We start from the raw sequence: 20021 nt of genomic DNA, 5'->3' as shown, positions 1-20021 counted from the left end.
TGGGATTCATCAACGTCTTTCCCTTGGAGCCCTTCTCTCTGGGATGTTTTCAGCCATAAGGGCTCCCAAATTAAATGTAGTATTTTTGGGGACCATCAGGCATCAAAACACCACAGCTGTGCAAATGGGTTTTTTCCCCCCATTCCTTCACTCATGAGAAAGCCCCAACACTGGTCATCATACATGAAGTTCTCAGTGAACTTGTCTGGCAGATCATGTATGATGCTGGACATGGCAATTACGATGTCAACTAATTGAACCTCACCGTGTTCCTGTGAGGTGGGGAAATAAGTACAGTCTTCATTTTACAGGCTGAAAGTGGGAGTTAGTTTAAATGGACATCCAGGGCCCACCTGAACATAAAATGCGGCGTCACTTGAAAGACGACAGTAAAAGGATGGCCCTTACAGTCAATCCACTGGCCTACAAATGCACTCATTGACAGTGAAAATTAGGAGCCTGCTGATTGCAAGCAAGCCCATCAAGAAGCAATTTTAGCTCAAGAGATGAAGCCACGGGGCCTGGCTCCTGCTCCAGAACATGTGGAAATTTGGGCAGAGTGTGTTAAGCAAGGCTCTTTGTAAGTTGGCTGGTGACACCTTGCTGTGTACTGGCTCTTAGTCTAAGAGAAAACACTGAGGCAGGAACCTGATTAACAGCACGTCTCAAGGAGCTGAGAACAAGGATTGGACATAAAGGAGAAGCGGACAGAGGGATGGACTGCTTCAAGGCTATGGAGCAGATAGAAGTGTGTGAACATAAGTGTGTGAACCCATCTCTGCCTCTGCCTTGTGATTTGATGCTGGACCAGTCTGTCAGACTTGCTTGGCTTTTTGGTAGCCATGCACATCCTTTGGTTCCACACCTGACTGGGGCTAGGATCTTTTTTTTGCCCTTCCCATTGCAGATAGAGCTTCTCTAGAGGCATAGTCCAACCGCACTGCTCTTACACTGACAGTGTTCCTTCAGCACGATGCACAGTGGAGCTATCAGCTCTTACATGGAAAAGCAGTGCCACCAGGTGGGGAAATGTCAGTACAAATACAAATAGGACTTTAAAGATTTAAACACCCACTTCTTCCTTTCCCAGACTAAGGAGATCAGCCAGGACATGTGGAGCTATTTCACACAATTCACAGAATCAGAATCACGGTGCTGGAGGAGCCACTGGGCATCTCTGACCCATCCCTACCCCAGCAGAGACACCCAACTCCACATCCGAAGCCTTCTGGAGATCCCCATGGAGGAGAGCCAAACCCCTCTCTGGGTCCCCTTGTCAGCACTCAGTTTATCTAAACATCTTCCCATCAGAACCCATGCACTGGTTTAACCTTGGCAGCCATTTAAGCACCACACAGCTGCTGATGTATCCCCCAAGGGTGGAGTGCCCTGGGTAATTCCTGAGAGTGGTGGGAGAGGAGCTTTTATGGCTCCGAATGGCTTTTACTGAGAAAAACTCTTCACAACCCACAGATCTCTTCTGATCTGACTTGAGTCACATGCCAAATAAAGTTCTGGAAACCAAGACTCAAATCCTGCTGGCAAACACCCCTGCCTTCTCTCCTCCCAACTCGTACACAACTCTCTTCAGTGGCTGGTGGCCCTGGCTCCAAACTCATCCCGGTTATTTCCCAGTCAACCCAAGCCTTGGCCACCTTCTGGTGCCAGCTCCAGATGTAGCCCCATCTGCCAGTCAGTCAGCTTTGTCCCAGAGCAATCTGCACACACACATATTTTCTTATATTTGAGACTAGATCTAATCCTGGCATCCACTTAGAGATGGAAACTCTCAAATGTCAAGTAAGAGCAAATCAGTTCAAAGACAACTCATGTATCTCATGAGACAGAGTGGTTGTGAACAGCAGTTGCAAACTCACAAAAAGGAATACACAGTTTTTGGTAACCTCTGCCCCCAAACCCACCAAATCAGTAGTTTTAAATGCTAGAAGAGCTTTCTGACATGGCTCTGATACTTAATAAAACTAAAAACTGAGGTCATGATGTCCTACCGTCAACCCTCCTCCGTGAGCAAACACGTATAAAAGCACATCCCTTGTCATAAATGAGACTGTGCAGCTGAAGAGGAGGCTCAGACGTAAGGACTCAAGTCAGGTCTTTTGCCTGCAATTAAAAAGAATCATTAGCAGTATTCTCAGCTTCCTAAAATACCTATTTCTAACAAAAGAGTCTGTCATACTTGAGTATCCAAGTATAGAGTGGATGTGATAAACTCAGTGCCTTCGGGACAAAGTTCTTGGCAGTCCGTGTAATTAAGCCAGCTGCTTTTCAATACAGTTTAAGACTAAATACTACACAAACATTAATCATCAGGGACTGCTGTAATCAGCTCAACAACAGGCGGGAATGGCGATTTCCACTGCAGCAATTGATTACAGAGGGGCTGGTACAGCCACGTCTATATGGATGGAGTCTACCTGTGAACAAATATCATCACTGTGGGATGTGGAGAAAAAGGACTGTTTTCTCCAGTAGTGTTTAGTACTGATTATGCTTTCCTAATCTTAACACCTTGGATTAAACATGGAAGTGGGCACTAGATGCACCAACTGTATCCAACCCTGGTTTGGTTCTCAAACAATGGCACCATGGCTGAGCTCCCCTGTGGGAATACAAGAAAAGCTGTTCAGAGCAGCAGCTGTGGAGCAAGATAAACAGCATGAGAACCAAGGACACCTCTGCAAGGAGAAGAAGAGTCTCACAGCTCTGATTGGATACGTGCCTGCATGGACAGTTGAAAAGTGTTTTGAAGAATGCTTTGTTGACATGTAAAGGTGGTTGGGAAAGTTGTAAGGGCGGACGGGAAAGTTAGAAAATAACAACTTGTAAAGGTATATAAGGGATGTGAGAACTTGTAATAAACGATTTGGATCATTCACATCTGAGTCTGTGCCTCAAACGCTGCACTCCCCATCTCCCAGCCTCACATGAGGTAGAAGACACATTTCTGACCGTGCTCCAAACAACTGGATATATATCTAATGCACTTGGCCAGAAAAGTGAAGAAAATTACAATTACAACTTGATTTTTTCATGCTTTTGGTGTGGCTCAAGCTTTCTTTGGCCTGAAGCTGGCTCAGTTTCACCTCAAGCATAATTGCACTGCGAGAGACCCCAAGCAACATGAAGGGCTATTTCTGAAGTTTCTGCTGCCATCCACCCAGAGAAGGCTGCATTTTAGGAGGCAAACAGCATGATTTTGGCAGGGAAATGCGTTCAGTGTACATCATAATCCCTCCTCCCCAACCTGATTTTCCTTTGTATAGAGCAGGTTGGGGGACAAAATAGGAAAGCCAAGTTCTTTGCCTTTCCACAGGGACTGTGCAGAGCTCACTTCCAGCCAGGTCAATGCACACCAGATCCATGGGACTGGCTTTTCCTTCGTGTTTCAGGCACCCATGGGATGCCAAGGCCAGAAGATCTCTCCACATCCTCTTAATGAGCTCACTGAGCTTCATGGGAGCCTTTACAGTGACTTCAGTGGGCTCTGGACCAGACCCAATGTTTTGTCTCCCCTGAGAAGTGGTGATGAAAGGGGCTATAGAAAGATGAAGCACTGCACTCTGCTCTTCATTTCATTATCTCACCATGCAAGCGTTCAAGTCCACAATGAGAAGCACAGGCCCTGGTCTTCACAAAGCATCTGGCTGTGCTAAATCTTCCCCTTTGGGACTTCTCTCATCTCTCTCCTAGATGATGATTATTATTTTTACCATAAGCATGAGGATATTTGCTCCATTATTCTTGTAAAAGCCCAACACTGCAATGTCTTAAAAGGGTCATCAGAGCTTTTCCCTTAAGATCGTCCCATTTCATGGCAGGGCAGAGGAAAACACAAACGTGTGTTGGAAACTGAGGACTTATTTTATGAGGCAGATCCTAGCCTCTAAGGGTCTGGCATCCTGTACCCATGTGAGATGCATCTGACCCTTTCCAAACTCAGGCCAAGATTAAACAACTGTGTTAACACTTAAGCATCAATACTTAATACAAACGATTGCTTTTCTTGGTGGTGGTTGTGGGAAGTAGAGCTCCTGGTGCTGGGAGGGGTCCATCTTGAAGAAAGAATAACTCAAGCTGTTTAGCAAATGTTATTACCTAATCCTTCTAACGTGCCTTTTGTTTAGCTCTCGATATGCAGTCAGTCTGTTTATCTGTGTCAGCGCTTGCTGTCTGGCAATCAGGCAGCTCCATGGCAATCATTAGTTCTTCCTGTTTTCATGAGATCATGAGTAATTATCTTTGCAATAAGCTGCCTCTTCCTTCTCTACTCTCCATGTGCGGCAGCTGCTTGGGGAACAATCCCAAAGCCTCCATGTGTCAAAGATGCAGGCAGTGGAACAGCAGCTTCCCATCCATTATCAGAACCTGGGGTCGTGACCATCACAAAGTCCCATCTGTATCAAAGAGGTATCACCAAAGATGAGGAACAATATTTAGACCAATCCTTTGCTTCCAGCATGAACCAGCTCTATGCTACAATACATTTAACACTGAAATACCCTGTCCTGCTTCTTCTGGCCAGCTCCTTTCCAAGCCTAGGGCTTCACCACTGACAAACATTTCAGTTATTCCACTCCTTTCACCCCAGATAAAGCCCACAGAAGCCCCTCACCCAAGTCCAACTTCTGAGGTACAACATCTGCCTTCTCCTGGTCCCTACATCTCCTCTTGCCTCCCACTTATCACTCAACCTCACATCAACCCAGGTACACAGGCGCCCCACAGCCCTTCTGAATGCCTCATACAGATAGCCAAGGGTAGGACTCATCCTCTCTGGGCTTATTTTTGTGCCACAAAAGGTAGGTTTTGGTTCCTAGGGCCAGATTCACAGGCAATTGGCTTCAGAGAGGCTGAAATTCTGCCATCCAAAGCCAGCATCTCCAACCCAATGACTCTGAGAGTCAACCATAAAAGACACTCCATCACACCTGGGTGTTCCTGCATGCATGCAAGTGTCTGAGTACGTGCTGGTGTATGTATGTACGGTGGGGTAAGTCCTGGACTGCAAAGCCAGCTCAACAAGGCAGTCTGGAAGCTCTTCGAGCTCATCATGGTTACAAATCACTACCAGAAACACAGAGGCTGTCCCACAGTGAGAAAAACTATCAGAAGTTTTGAACACATCACTATTTACAATAGATGGGATGATGAAAATAAAGTCAAAGAGGAATGGTCTTTGCTCAGGTTTGGGATTGAGTGGATGCTGAGAAGAAGGCAACCATAAGGAGAAGAGAATTGGTGGTGGGAAATGATGTCCTAGAAGAGATGCTGCCAAACCTAAGTGGCACAGTTTATGGGCATGGTATGGAAGAAGGCAGGGAAGGATGGTATTAGCATATACAAGGTGGCTTTAATAACTGTAAGCAACAAATGTGTAAGGTGGAACCTGGTATTGCTACATCAAAGTTCCTGGATGGTGCATTCAGCAGCTAAAGCACAAACCCAGCCAACAAATACAGTTGACCTTTATCACTGGCAAACAGTATCTGCCAAGTCTTCCTCTGCAATTAAGTTCCTTTTGTCTTAAAAGAAAATGATAATAAAGAACCCTTCCCCTCCACACAGACAGCAGTTTTAGAGAAATCCAGTCCAAATGGAGCTGGAAGTCTGGTAGGGCCCCAAGCTGGGAGAACCCCTGGGACATTTGCCTGTTAGGTGTCTGCCCTGCCGCTATTGCTTGGTGCTCTTGGTGGCTTCTGAGGACTGCCGCACATCAGTCCACTCCTGCATGGTGCTCTGCAGCGCCTGTGTCTTCTCCTTGTCCACTTGCACATAGTCAACCTTCTCATCTGAGGCAGCTGATGAGGTGGAGGGCTGTGGGGAGGAGAAAGACAGCCACCAGCTGGTTATCCATCAGCAGCCATCGACTCCCATCCTCCCTTACAGTTCATCACCCTCCCTCTGACCTCCTGAACGGTATCGGGTGAAAGATTTTGGTCTCTTCTGCAGCTTTCTTGCATGAGACCACAGTGTGATGGGAGGGTTAAACCAGCACCCAGGTCTCTGCCTTCTCACCAGCTCTGGAGCACGAGTCGCATCTTGCTCATTTTCTTGTAAGATCTCAAGAATTCTTACAGACACACGGAAAAATCTTATCATTGCTTTTAATCAGAAGTTTATCAAATCCCCAGTACCTTTCTGTGTGGCCCTGGTGAGCTTGGCTGGAAGTCCAGGGCAAGATAATCCACACTACCCGAACTCTTTTTAGGCGCTGGGCTGTTGGTGCCACTAGGAACAGGAGAAGCAGAAATGGGGTTTTGCTAATGCAGGGAAGAGACAGGAGAGATAACGAGCATTAAAATGGGAAGAAATAGTGAATCCTCAGTGAACACAGTGCCGGGATCTCTGCTCAACACAACTGTGCTATGCAGTGCACCCATCTCCTCAGCCCCCTCAGTTACGCAGCCTTAAAAATATGCTTCAAGTCAGCAGCTTTGCTAAGAGAGACAAAGCCCCTCCCTGTAAGCAGTGCCACTCCCTGCTGTGCTCTGATAGCCCCTGCCCTCCGCACAAACATTATGTCAGTGGGGGAAAAAAGCCCTGAAAAAAAAAAAAAAAAAGAACTTAATTAGGAAAATACGCCCTGGATGTTTTTATTCCCTCTTAATTCCTTGTGAAATAAGTAATGTGTGTTCAAGCTCTCATATGGAGTTAAAACCCCAGTAGGATGTATTATACCAGGAACAAAAGCCACTGTTTTGTGCATGTGGGGATTACACAATGATGCACACGACATCCATCATGACGCTATTGGAATCATTGTGGTGCTTCCATGTCATGAGCCAGGAATGCGTCTGCAGCACTGGGGAACGTACACGTCCTACCAGGACCATGTATCCTACCAGGGGGCCCTTACCATCGCCACGTAGTTCTCTTCACTGTCTCCTGAGTCAGTGCTGGTGATGCTCTGGGAGGAGACAGGTCGACAGTATTGCAAAGAGCCGGCGTTGAAGGTGTGGCTGAAAGGACAAGGTTCAAGATGTTAATGATGGCTGTGGGTACATGGCTGGGGAGAGATGGAAGAGAGCTGCACCTGATCTCTTCCAGTGCTCATGGTGGGTGATGGAGAAGAGCTGATGGTATTGGGAGTCTTCCAATCTGTCCATCCCATGGGTTAACTAAACAGTGGGTTTCATCTTATTGTTTTTTCCCTTCCTAGTACTTTTAAAATAACACCTTGCTTACTGTACCACAGAATTATAGAATCACAGTATCGTTTGAGTTGGAAAGGAACATTAAAGGCCATCTGGTCCAACTCCCCTGTAACAAACAGGGACAACTACAGCTCCATCAGATGCTCAAATCCCATCCAGCCTGACCTTGGATGTCTCCAAGGATGGGGCATCCAGTACGTCTCTGAGCATATCCATAACTCTGAATCAGCTGCATAAATCAGGATCCATAAACTCTTTCATCTCACAGGAAGCATTTCATTGGGGAGGATGCAGAGACAGCCTCCATGGAGGTCCCCAGCAGGCTTCTCATCTCCAGGCCCTTTTCAGCTCCAGGCTTTGGAACCATACAGGGCCCTATCTGAATTTTCTGATTGAAAAAAATCTGCAAGGCGTCGCCTTGTTTTCAATTGGCCAGATCCAATTATGGAGAATAACATAATGCAATCAGCATCTGGCATTGAAGCCTGTGTCTTAAAGAGCTATTTGTTTCTTTGCTGTAAAGGCAGGTTCATGTGATTAACTGTTAAGGGAAAAATCCATTAGCTTCCACGGGGTCAGGCATCATGTCAGTCAAAGTCTGTGTGCTGTTTCCTGGTGCAGTGATTTCAGCACACAGCGCTCATGCCCTGCAGTCAGTCTCCACACAATCCAATTTATTACAAGAGTCATAACAGCCAAACCTGGCTTCTTCCTTTCATTGGACAAGATCAGACTGCGAATTAGCAGCAGAACTGGAGCTGCATGAATCCTGTTATTTTTGGCTGGCAGACTTTGCTATGAAGTGCTTTGGTTTCATTTTGCAGACTTCCTCCAGGCTAGGCTTTGCTTTCAAGGCAATCAAAACACAACTGAGTCAAACCCTGTGCGTCTCACCCTGCATTTTTAGACTAAAGCAGCACTTCTGGGGATGAGCTGGATATGAAATTGGTACTATGCCCTGACTGCAGTTGAGCTGGGGGTCACTCAGCCACACCACAAGTCATGAAGGACTCCAGGTCTTGTATCAGAGCCACAGCTCTGTGGCAATGTCAGATCCCCAAATAGGAAATGCTTCCAAGGGATCTTAATTAACTGCTCAGCCACATACTGGGCTTTCATGTGAAATCCTAATCTAAACCCATTTATCTTCCAGTCACTGGCTGTGATGTGGGGGATGTGGCTCTGGCTCTCCCAGCACTTGGACAGAGCTCACAAGGAATCCAAGAGAGATGGTCCTCTTCTTCAATATCATCTGACCCAGATCCAAAGTTTGGCCATGATGTGACCAAAGAAATTCCTCAGCCCCAAAACAGCTGGTGTGGCAGGAGATATTAGGAAATAATTACTCAATACATTCCCAATTCTAATCCTCTTCCCAGATAGCTCCAACTGATCCCTGATGGATGAAGATGTTGTGCAAAGTGGACTTTCAGCTCAGTACAGCTGCTTGTATATTTTCAATCTGTGACCCAGTTCTGCAGCTACTGTTTCTAAAATCTACAAAGGAAAAATCAAGATGGAAGAGATCACCCATCTTTTGGGGAAATTTGAGTATGCATCATACCCAACCATTACTCACCTTGGTCTGGACCAGGATTTTGTCACTGGAGATTTGAAGGGAAGCTCATCGATGACAGTGTTGTTCCTCAGGTCCAGCGGTGATGGCTTTGCTGGGATAAAAGTGTTTATTCAGATCATAACCAACATGAGAGGGGATAGTCTCCTAAATTTAACTTGTTGCTTCCCATTTTGCACATTAGCCCTCCTTGCTGATGATAAATCAAAGATCTCTTCTGTCATTTATGCTGAGACAGGGAGAAAAGGTCAGTTTCTCCCTCTGACTCACAGCCCAGAGCTGGATGGATGGCTCCAATAAGGGAGTCCTGATGCCTCAGCAGAGCTAGAAAACACCAGCACTGATCAACTTCTGGCTAGAGCACTTGCTCAGATTGATTCAAAAAGGAAATCTACAGAGTAACCTGAAAGCTTTTCTCATCATGGGTAGTTTATTATGTGGAAGAGAAGAATTCTCTGCTGCAAACCCAGCCCTCATCTAGTGTGCTGATTAAGTTAGGTGCTGACATCCTAATGGTGGGAGCCCTCCTGAGCTGTGACCAAAATTCCCTGAATTGGTTGAGCAGGAGTCAAGGTGGTGATATGGGTGTAAGAAAAACCCTGAGGGAAAAGCTGCTGGGAACCAGTCAGTAGGAAACAGCAGGAGAAATCCGAGTGATCTGAATACAGTCATCGAACCATGAAGGTTAGAAAAGACCTCTAAGATTGTCTAGTCCAACTGTCTGCCTACCACCAATATTGCTCACTAGCCATGTCCCTAAATGACACATCTAAATGGTCTTGTACACCTCCAGGGACGGTAACTGTACCACCACCCAAAGGTTTTGGGATGGAATGCAGAAAGAGCTGCCAGCAAAAGGGTTGTGCTTGACATGTACATCTCCCTTAAAGGCCAGGAATGGTGCAAGATGGGTATTTTGAGCTTCATTGCACCATAGTCCTCTTGAAAGAGGAATGGAATGGGGAAGGGGGAGATCTGAGGGTCTGACTGTGCTGCTGGTAGCAACCAAGACCTCACTCAGGACTCTGTTGAGCATGCACAAAAAGACAGATGTAGCCAGAAGGGTTCTGGGAAAGCTTTGCCCACAAACACCCATTCTTACCTTTCCGATCGGGTTTGAGGTTGCGGTTGACTGGTGGGGGCTGGATCTCACTCAGCCGCCTGTGGCACTGGGCCATGGCCCCTCCTTTATGCATGGGGAGAGTGGCCGAGGACAATCCCACCAGGTCAAAGTGATGTGGCCCAGGGCTCATGGGGATGTAGAGACTCTGGGCGTTGTCGTTGGCTTTCTCAGTGTGGATCAGGCGTGAGGAACCGGGGTTCATGGGGACGTAGTTGTCCTCGGAGTCAGCACTGTGGGAGCGGGCCACCACAGCCTTGGCCTGCTGTGGGACAAGCGGTAGCACATTGTGAGCATCAGACACCACTCAGAGACCCTACAAACCCCTTCATTTCATCATCACCATCAAACACACCACATATGAGTGGGACCAGCCTTAACAGCTCAGCACAGAGGGAATGAATAGCCTTTATCCGCCTTGGCCATCAGTTTGCACTGAGGGCCTAACTCCCCCGCTTTTAAGATAATGCAGCATCCCAAATTTAGGGAAAGGCTTTCATCACCCAGACATGCACATCTTATCATGATCACAGTGATCTGCAAAAGCAAACAACCTGGAAAGTTATTTTTCCCTGGGCTTTGACCACGACTAAAACAAAATATGAAAGACTGCTCTAATGCAATTTCCAGTTCAGGAAGTTTTAGAAAGAGCACAATAGAGACTGCTCTGGCAATGTGTCAAAATGCAGCTCAGCATCATCCCTGGCTTTCAGGAAGAAGCCTAACTCCTGGTCACCGTGGTTTAGGATCATAAAGCCTTCCTTGTGAGGCTCCGCCTGGAAATGTCTCATCTCTTAATCTATAAAGGCCCAAATAGTGCTTATAGAGCAATGATCTACCCAACAGGCAACTCACCAGGTAGGAGTTGTACCCATCATTCATGGACTCCACCGACTGCATGGAGCTGCTGCCCCCGTGCTGGGGGTAGTCGTACGTCTCGCAAGAAGAAGCTGCAAGACAACCACAAATGTACAACACATCCCAGTACAGCTGCTAATGAACTTGGCCCTGCAAGGCAATATCTCTCCCTGCTGGTCAAAGCAAGAGACACTGGTGAGATGGTTTGACCTGAAGGCCATCCCAGATCCTCTGAATCTCTGATGCACTCTTTCCCATATATCATGTCCAACACATCACCGTGCTGCCTGCACCTAACCTGGTTCTGTCAAGGCACTGCAAAGTCTCAGGGGTGAAGATGTCAGGAAAGGTAGATCATGGTGACAAAACTGGGTTAAGGGAGAGCTTTTTACAGCTCTGCTGGCAGACATAAGGGCTGTCAGCTTCTGCTGGAGGGAGGGTGGGGTGAAGATGGGGTACTAAGCACTGGAATACTTATTGTCTACATACTGTTGAGTGTGGCCCTGGTCTCAGTCTAAATGTTAGTATTTAGGTAGAAGAAAATGAAAAAGGCATTTCAGAGAGCTGTGTGTATAATTTATTGTATATTTTCTTTCCAGCTATCCCTTATAAATCACTTTGCACTACCTCACCTGTTTGAGAACCAACAACAATTACATGAACTGGGCTAGATTAGGAGATGCAGAGAGAAACTGTTCTTTCCAAGACTCCTCTGATCCCTCCAAGACTAGGACCAAAGTTCAGAAAGGGTACATTTATCCATGGCCCACCCATGGCCAATGGGAAGGGTACTGGGGTCTTGGGTCTTGGAGATGTGCAAAACTACTTCCCTGTCTGGTGAGCAAAATGAAGAGATTCCTTCAGGGTGAAGTGCTGTTGCTCTGATAGCCCTGGTTATGAACTGAACGACAGCCAAGCTAAAAATGGCAAATCTTGGTGAAGGACTGTATGGACAAGCAGGTTTAGGGTTTTAGTTCAAGGCACAACACCCTGCTGAGCAATTTGGGTGAGGAGAGCCCTGGGGTGCCTCTTCATGCCATCAGCCTATTGCATCCCAAAAGCAGGGCCAGAAACTTGGCAGGGAAAGATTCTTTGTGTTTAGCCTCCCACATTGGCTTTTGTCAACATCTACCCTGGCTCTGTTGCAACTCAGTTGGACCTCCCTGTCAAAGGTTTCTAGATAAGAGAAAGCCAGCCCCTGCTCCCAGTCCCCACATTCACCTCGGTGCAGCCTGCTGTTCTCCACTGCTGGCAGTGTGTTTCTCCGGGGAATGGTGGCTGCCATGGGGGCCAACCCTAAGCTTTCACTGGGTTGGGGTCGCTGGGGTGGGCTGCCCCATCGTGGCTCCATCTGCCCAGGTTTTGGAGGCCGTGGGGGTGGCATGGTGGGTGAGTCACTGGCGGCCACAGCCAGAGCATTGTGGTTCTTGTCTAGTGTAAATGTCCTGGGGATCTGGTAGACAGAGAGCGGGGTGGCGGGAATATCATAGGAGTCCGTGGAGAGCTCCCCAAATTCCTTGCATAAGGCATTGCTGGGAGTCTTGTAGGTGTAGACTTCCTCGTTATCTGTTTCGGAACTGGTGAGGCTCAGCTTGGGGTGTGTGTAGGAACCAAAAGAGCGTGGGAGGTCGTACGCGCTGTCCCTGAACTCTGAGTTGTGTCGGCTGGGTTTTGGCAGGCTGTAAAAGCCATGGAGCTGCCCACCCACTCCGTTCACGCAGTGCCCATTGCCTTGCGAGAGCTTCTGGACAGCTGTGTCGCTGCGCATGAAAAAGGAGGACCTCGTGGCTTGGGAGAAGCTGGCGCTCCTGTAAAGGAAGGAAAGAAAGCGGCTGAGATGAGGGAGAGCTGGGGAGCACTGAGCTCTGCTCCCTCTCTTGAACGCCCTCCCAACATGCATTGCCAAATCCATGGGGACAAGAAGATCTCAGACCCTTCCAAGTGTGCCAGACCATTACCCAATGTGTCCCAAAACAAGATGGATATTAGGAAAAATTCTTGGAAAAAGTGGTAATGCATTGGAACAGGCTGCCCAGAAAAGTGATGGAGGTGTTAAAAAACTGTGTAGATGTGGCACTGAAGGACATGATTAGTGGGCATGGTGGGGATGGGTGTAGATGTGGCACTGAGGGACATGGTTAATGGGCATGGTGGGGATGGGCCTGTGGTTGGACTTGATGTTAGTGATCTTTTGCAACCTTAATAATTCTGTGATTCTATGGAACATCCTCAAGATGCCCAAGGACAACCCGTAGCCTCAGGCTCTTCCCAGCGAAGCCATGAGTGGGAGCATGACACACAGCTTCATGGCAAGGCTAAAGGCTGCAATGGGCCTTTAATTAAGATAGGAAGAAACTGCAATTTCTGCATTAGCTGACAATGATCCTATACTGCAATGAGCCACCCCATCATCACCACCATCATGTGTTGGCCATCCACGTCCAAGGAAGTAGGAAGGATTATTTTTACCTACACTGTGTCAATTCATTCAAGATGGGCTAAAATAATTCTTCATGGGGATTTTTGCAAAGTATCCAGGCAACACCTATATCTCGCCCTCTCACAGGGCAACAACACCTCTGCTGGGAGAGATGGAGCCCTCATGGGAGGGTTGGAGGGAAGAATGCTCATTGCTAAGCTCTGATCAGGTCTCTTTGCTATACTCCTGCAGGGAGCAGCCTCTAAAACCAATGTGTTACAAGATCAACGTGTCCCCGGGACCCTGTCATGCTGCTCAAGATGCATCTCCTATTCAGGAGTGTTTGTTACCGAAACAGACAATTTCCTTCCATCGACACTCAGAGCCATAGAAAGCCAGTGATAGACTGAGATGTGTTTTTCTTTTCTCCTCTTTTCATTGTGGCTCTGTTTAATTGCTTGGTTGTGGGGATGCATGGACAGCAGGATAGGAATGCTGGAGACCCATCCTGGAGCTCCACACAGAGTGGTGCAAGCTCCAAAGAGGTCAGTTACACTCTCAGCAGTTTCCATTCAGGAACTGGGATTTGCAGCCTTGATTGCAGTCTGAGAGGAATAATTCTTGGGGCTGAATTCAGATTTACACTCAGTTCCCTGGGGGAGAGTGGGGCATCGTGATCATTATGTCACTCCATGCTAATGATTCTTTGATTAGCATTGAGGTCATGCCCAAGGATGAAGACCAAAAGCTGGGGAGAATCTGGTCCTCCAGTGACTACTTGTGAGCTGCCACTCCTCTACTGGGTTTCTCTGAACCCTCTGTCAAAGCACGTTCTACCTCCAGCCTCTTGTTTCATCCCTCCTGTTGCTGCCTCCCTCTTCCTACAGAGTGACTTCTCCCTCTTCCTCCCTCCAATGGGACATTTTGTAGAGGACCACAGGCTCCAGCAGACCGGCTTTCTGCACCCACAATCCTCTTTTTTTTTCCCCCTTGTCTAATGTCACCGTGACTTCTGCAGTAAGGAACAAACACGTTTGCATCAGACTCGGGTCACCTTTGGGCCATACATGGGTCAGGCTTTTTGAGACCATGTGAATGATAGAATTATTTCAGTTGGAAGGGACACTTAAAGATCATCTAGTCCAGCTCCCCTGCAGTGAGGAGGGATGTCTGCAGCTCCATCAGGTGCTCAAAGCCCCATCCAGCCTAACCTTGAATGTCTCCAGGGATGGGGCATCTACCACCTCTTTGGTGGGAAAGCTGGGAGATGTCAGTCAACATCACTCAATTGGGGCTGATTCTATGCAGGGTGAAGGCTCTGTTTCCTGGAGCCAGCACGAGATGGCGCTCAGAAACAGGGTTTATTTGGTGAAAAAGAGAAACGCGATGCTGTGATAACACCAAGGCATCCCCTCTGCCGTTGTAGTTCTGTCTGCCTATGAGATGTTTGGTCCTTCCAGGCAAGGATTTGAAGTATCCCACGGGTTAATAACTCATCTTCCTCCACCAATTAGCTACTATTATTCTCATATTATGGATGAGTAAAGTGAGAGCAACAGAGCTGGGTGGGGGGATTCCCAGCAGTCCTGCAGCCTGACCCCTTCACTGGGCATTGATCAGGGTGATTATTTCAGGCCCAGTTTGTCTCTGCCCATCAAAGCATTGGTGTTTGTGCTCTCCTCCTCTTCCTCACCCTGGTAGTGTTTGGGATCTTGGAACGTGGCTTTGAGATATCCTTCCAGCTGGAGCATCAGAGGCCTTTTTATAAACACTGTTCCATTAACGCCATCTGAAGTTAATTTTCTGACCCCAGCTTTTTGTTGTTGTTGTTTTTGGTAAGGAAAGGCAGCTGCAGCAGGAAAACCCAGCGGAGGCGGCAGCTCAGGCTCTGCTCTCACACCCCACCAGCTGGGCTCTGGCTGCTTCTCCTCCATCCTTCTCACTGCTCTCACCAGCCAAAATTCCTCAAGCCAAGGATGCTCTTCCTTATTTAAGGCAACTAGCTGTGTCTGGAGGTGGAAAGTGATGCAAAACCTGCCCATCCCTGGGCTGCGGGTTTTCTGGTTAAATGAAGAAAGCTGGGAAAGTCATAAGGTCACCAGTGGAAACTCCTGCTCCAAAAGCAGACTATTGATCAGGGCTTTCTGCAACTGAGTTTTGCAAGACCTTAGGAAATCACCACAGGGTTGAGGTCAGAAGGGAACTCTGAGGAAGGCCATGAGATTTGTTTTTGATGATCAGAGGGTTGGAGCACCTCTCCAATGAGACCTCACTGAGGTCTTTCAGTACTTGAAGGGAGTGTATAAACAGGAGGGGGAATGCCTGCTTATGAGGGTGTATAATGATAGGACAAGGGGGAATGGTTTTAAACTGAGAAAGTGGAGGTTTAGGTTGGATCTTAAGAGGAAGTTTTTCATGCAGTGGATGGTGACGCACTGGAACAGGTTGCCCAAGGAGGCTGTGGATGCCCCATCCCTGGAGGCATTCAAGGCCAGGCTGGATGTGGCTCTGGGCAGCCTGGTCTGGTGGTTGGTGACCCTGCATATGGTGGGGGGTTGAAACTAGATGATCATTGTGTTCCTTTTCAACCCAGGCCATTCTATGACTCTATGATTCTATGATTCTATGGTTCTATGATTCTATGATTCTACGATATTACATGATTTGTTACAATACCTTGCGTTTTCCGACTTTCTGCTCATACACTGGTGGAGGAAAAGGTAATCCTGGGGGGCACTGGCAGAGAGGGTGCTCTGGAGGTGGCCGGCGGGAGAGTCAAAGGTGAAGAGGGTGGGCTGGCTGGAGTGGGAGGGCGCCGAGGACTTGCGCTCACGCAGCAGGTGGTGGTTGGCACCACTGAGCTCTGCTGGTGAGGATCGTGGTGCATGGTTCATGGAGACGATGCTTCGCAGGGCATCTGTGTGGGGAGAAAACACAGTGGTGAGTGGGAACACTCAGTGATGCCACAGCTTGATTTTGCATGGATTCCCTTATTTAAATGCTGCTCCAATGTTTGTAGGGTCAGTGGGGTTTGCTTACAGCTCTAAGTGATGCAGCAGCAGGCTTCTGTGCTTGGAGCAAAAGCAATTACAGATAGTAGGAAAATAAATATTTTATCACATTTTATTATATTTTATCATTTTATCCTGTGTTATCTTTTTTTTTTTAATCATATCCTCAGCAGTTTGCAAGGATGTCTAGGGGATGCCAGGCCAGCTCATAAAGAAGAAATAGATTTAACACTGTAGTTTCTGCTGCTGTTTCTCTTTAGAGATCTCCTGTGGGGGGTTTTGGAGATGTGATTCAAGTCACCTCCATACCAGGACATCACTGCTGTCCTGCAGTGAGGTAAACTGAGGCATGGAGTGGGAATGTGAATGGACCCAGTGACAACAGAACTGTAACATACTCCCACGTTCCCAAAATCTCTATTATTCCGTGACTTAGGAAGAGTTTCTGACATTTTCTGCCTATAAAACAGGACGTGGATCCAACTCCCAGTGCCCCCTCCTCTTGCTGAAGAAGATATACATCAAAAGATATGCAATACGTTTCAATTGAGGACATCCCGGAGGTGAAGCGTAATCACCCAGCTACTCCAGCCCTCCTGGGAAACTCCAGGAATTTGAACCAGAAATGAATTTTTACAGCCAAGCTGAAAATGTCATCAAAAAAGAAAATACCAAAGCCAGGATGCTGCAAAAAAACTTGGGTAAGTTGTTCCATCTCCAGCTGCAGACAAGGCAATGCTCTCCTTTCTACACATGCACTCCTGGTGCATAAAGCACTCGTGTGGTGCTGAGCTCACCCATTTTATAGCTCTAATTCACGTTTATTTGGTGCTGATGCAAAATGCAAAGAAAATCCCAGACATAATGAGAAAAAAGCCCTCTTTCCTTGGTCAAACACTGATTTAGGAACTGCTCCCACATTTTCTCTACCACAAACTTCCGCTTCAGAAACACTTAAGGAATCAGCACACGAACATGGAGGATTTTCCAGGTTTCTGATCTCTTTTCCTCCATTCCTTCTCTCAAATCCTCAACCCTCTCCCCATTGTAGCTCAGACAAGGAGCCGCGGTGTATGGGGTGATTTTTCACTGCCTTTTGGATTGTTGTCAAGATACCTCATCGATCTGTCTGCCACCCGCTCACTGATGCTCTATTTTTTTTTCCTCGGTGATGCTGCAAACTTCACCCAACGCAGAAAAAGTACATTAATAAAAGCCAAAGAGCGTGGCTTGACTCTATTGTTTGGTTTGTGCTAAAGAGAGAAAGGATCAATATGGAACGCTGACATTAATGGTGGGGGATGAGAGCTTAAAACTCCAATTCCTGTCTTCTTTGCACAATCATTAGAGATTCCTCTGTTTTTCATGGGAGTAACTGGCCATCCTGGTGTCCTTAGACAAAACAAAGCCTTCACCCTTATTAATATTTATTCCACTGCAGTGAGGACAAATCTCCATTGGAAACGGAGTCTTCAGAAATCCCTGAGTCTCAAATGCTAGCCCCTCCGACATGGTGGAACCCACGGCCACTTTCCTATCCAAAACAAGATGACTGCACCCAAAATGCCCCTTGGGAACAGTACCCTAATCCTGCTACCTCTTGAATCATGGCTGGGAATTGTCCATGACATTAGGCTTTGGTCAAGATGGTGTGAAGATGGATTGCTGGGGTCCTGTCCCCATTTGAGGACAACCATGAACTGTGATGAGTTGGGTCCCTGAGCAGTTATCCAATACTATCCCTGCATGCTCTGCAATTCCCGTGCTATGGAAAAGCCTCAGCAAGACAAAATCATAGAATCACTGAATCAACAAGGTTGGAAAAGACCTCCAAGGTCATCCAGTCCAATCGTACACCTATCATCAAGATTTCCCACTAAACCACGTCCCTCAGTACAACATCTAAATGTTACTTGAACATCTCCAAGGTGACTCCACCACCTCCCTGGGCAGCCCATTCCAGCACCTGACCAGTCTTTTGGAGAAGGAGATTTTTCTGATGTCCAACCTGAAAATTCACCCAGTCAGGAATTGCAGAGATTTTCTTGTGTTGCCACAACTCATGGATACAGTTGGTGCTGGACTGAGGAGACCTCGGTCTCTGGCATCACCATGAGGGACAGCGTATCAGAATCGCAACACATGGAGTAACCCATCAAATGCTGCACCACCAGGTGTCTTTTCCTAAGAATCAGCTCAGTCTGGGGAAATCAGAGAGAGCAGTGGCTCCTAGAAGCAGGATTAATTACATGGAGGTTACCCTCTATCACTTCAATGGTGTAAAATGAAACGGGAGATGGAGGGGAGAAAGCAAGCGGCAAAGCCCAGTGAAAGCACCTCTGCTTCCCCAGGGGAAGTCACTCTATTGATGGCTGCATTGATTTTCAAAATGAATTCCCAGCCCACTTTCCACAGTGACCCGGAGCCTGAGAGCATCAGTGAGAGTGAATCCAGGACTCACGTACTCCATTAGGGCTGTGAGATGAACTCCCTAATAGCAGGTGAGAGATGGATGGTTTCACTGGCTTGGGAGGGGATTGCAAGGGGCTAGGAAGATAAATCCTGCTGCTGCAGATGCTAAGATGGTTGTTGGTTTTTTTTTTTTTTTTTTTTTTTTTTTTTTTCTTTTTTTTTTTTTTTTTTTTAATTTTTTTATATTTTTAACATTAAGGAAAGGGCAGCTCGTGACTCCAGGTCACACATTGATGGTGTGTCCTGCTCATCAATTCAGGCTGTGTATCAGGAACAATTTCTTTTCAGAAGGAGTGGTGATGCATTGGCACAGGCTGCCCAGGGAGGTGGTGGGGTCACCATTCCTGGAGGTGTTCAAGAAACACAGGGATGTGGCACTGAGGGGTGGATTGGGGTCAGACCTGATGATCTTAGAGGTGTTTTTCAACCTTAATGATTCTATGATTCTATGGTTCTTTGTCTGGTGGTCCCATCCAAATGCCTCTGGGCATTGGTCTCACTCACAACACAGCCAATGACACTCAGCTCACTCTGGTCAGGACCCAAAAAGAGTGACGCTTCTCCATTCATTACCACCATCTGCTTTGGGGACAAGGGTAAGTCCATGAACCTCATTTATTTTACACTATGAATGAAACTTCCAAGTCCCTTGGCTTTATATTAATGTCTTGAGTTTATGTTTAGGGAATGCATCAAATAGAGCCAAAGAGGGATGAGATGCCGTTCCAACTCCTATGGCCATTCTCTGGGGGGTGGGGGCAGAGTTAAGGTTATGGAGTGGGGCCATATGGGAGGTATCATCTTAACCCCATGTTTCCTGGCCTGTGCTCCTCCAAGTTTGGAGAACTGAACTCTCACGGTCTGGAAGAAGTGGTGTTGGACAGCCACAATGTAAATCTTGATGTCAGCAGCACAGCTTGCATGCAAAGTTCTTGGGCTTGTGCTACAGATGCTACACCACTCCCTTCAAGAGAGACAGAAACAAAATGCCATGATGCCAGGCATGTTTTGGTCGGCAGAAGGCTTGGTGCTCTCCGGTCCAGGTTTAGATGTGCCTTTTTGGCCACACGTTGAAGCAAGGAGAAAGAAAATCCTCACTGGGACTCTGTCTCTGAAGGAAAAACACATGATTGCAACGGCACCGAGTAGGCTGGGAGCCAGGAATTCTTTATGAACGTTTTTGATCCCCAAAAGCGCTGTTTTCCTCATTGCTGACAGCTCTGAATTCCCTCGCTTCCAGCACTCGGCTATTGCAATGTGCACATCTCTTTACACAATGTTCCTCGGCTTATATGAGTGCAATAATTACTCGGGCTCTTTTGGAAATTGCTGTTCATAACGCCTTTTTTTCCTTTCACCGTGGCAGAGGCTGCAGCTTCAGCTCCCTGTA

The 20021-nt window shown here is 47.2% G+C and overlaps 1 protein-coding gene across 4 annotated transcripts in view; it reads right to left on the bottom strand.

Moving 5' to 3' along the window:
- Window positions 1-2805: 2805 nt before the first annotated feature.
- Window positions 2806-20021, bottom strand: part of GAB2 (GRB2 associated binding protein 2) — a 79508-nt gene continuing 62292 nt past the window's right edge. Inside the window, exons 3-10 of one of the 4 annotated variants that reach the window (XM_032442275.1) lie at window positions 15825-16065; window positions 11951-12537; window positions 10727-10821; window positions 9854-10133; window positions 8755-8845; window positions 6878-6980; window positions 6156-6281; window positions 2806-5835 (exon numbers count right to left, since the gene is read on the bottom strand). In XM_032442275.1, coding sequence (XP_032298166.1) covers window positions 5692-5835; window positions 6156-6281; window positions 6878-6980; window positions 8755-8845; window positions 9854-10133; window positions 10727-10821; window positions 11951-12537; window positions 15825-16065 — 1667 coding nt within the window. In that variant the 3' untranslated portion in view covers window positions 2806-5691. The other 3 variants (XM_015852451.1, XR_001552827.1, XM_015852452.2) reach the window with 3 other exon arrangements.

Source organism: Coturnix japonica, chromosome 1 (genome assembly GCF_001577835.2).
Source record: "Coturnix japonica isolate 7356 chromosome 1, Coturnix japonica 2.1, whole genome shotgun sequence".
Lineage (NCBI taxonomy): Eukaryota > Metazoa > Chordata > Aves > Galliformes > Phasianidae > Coturnix > Coturnix japonica.
This window is presented reverse-complemented; position numbering and strand designations above follow the sequence as displayed.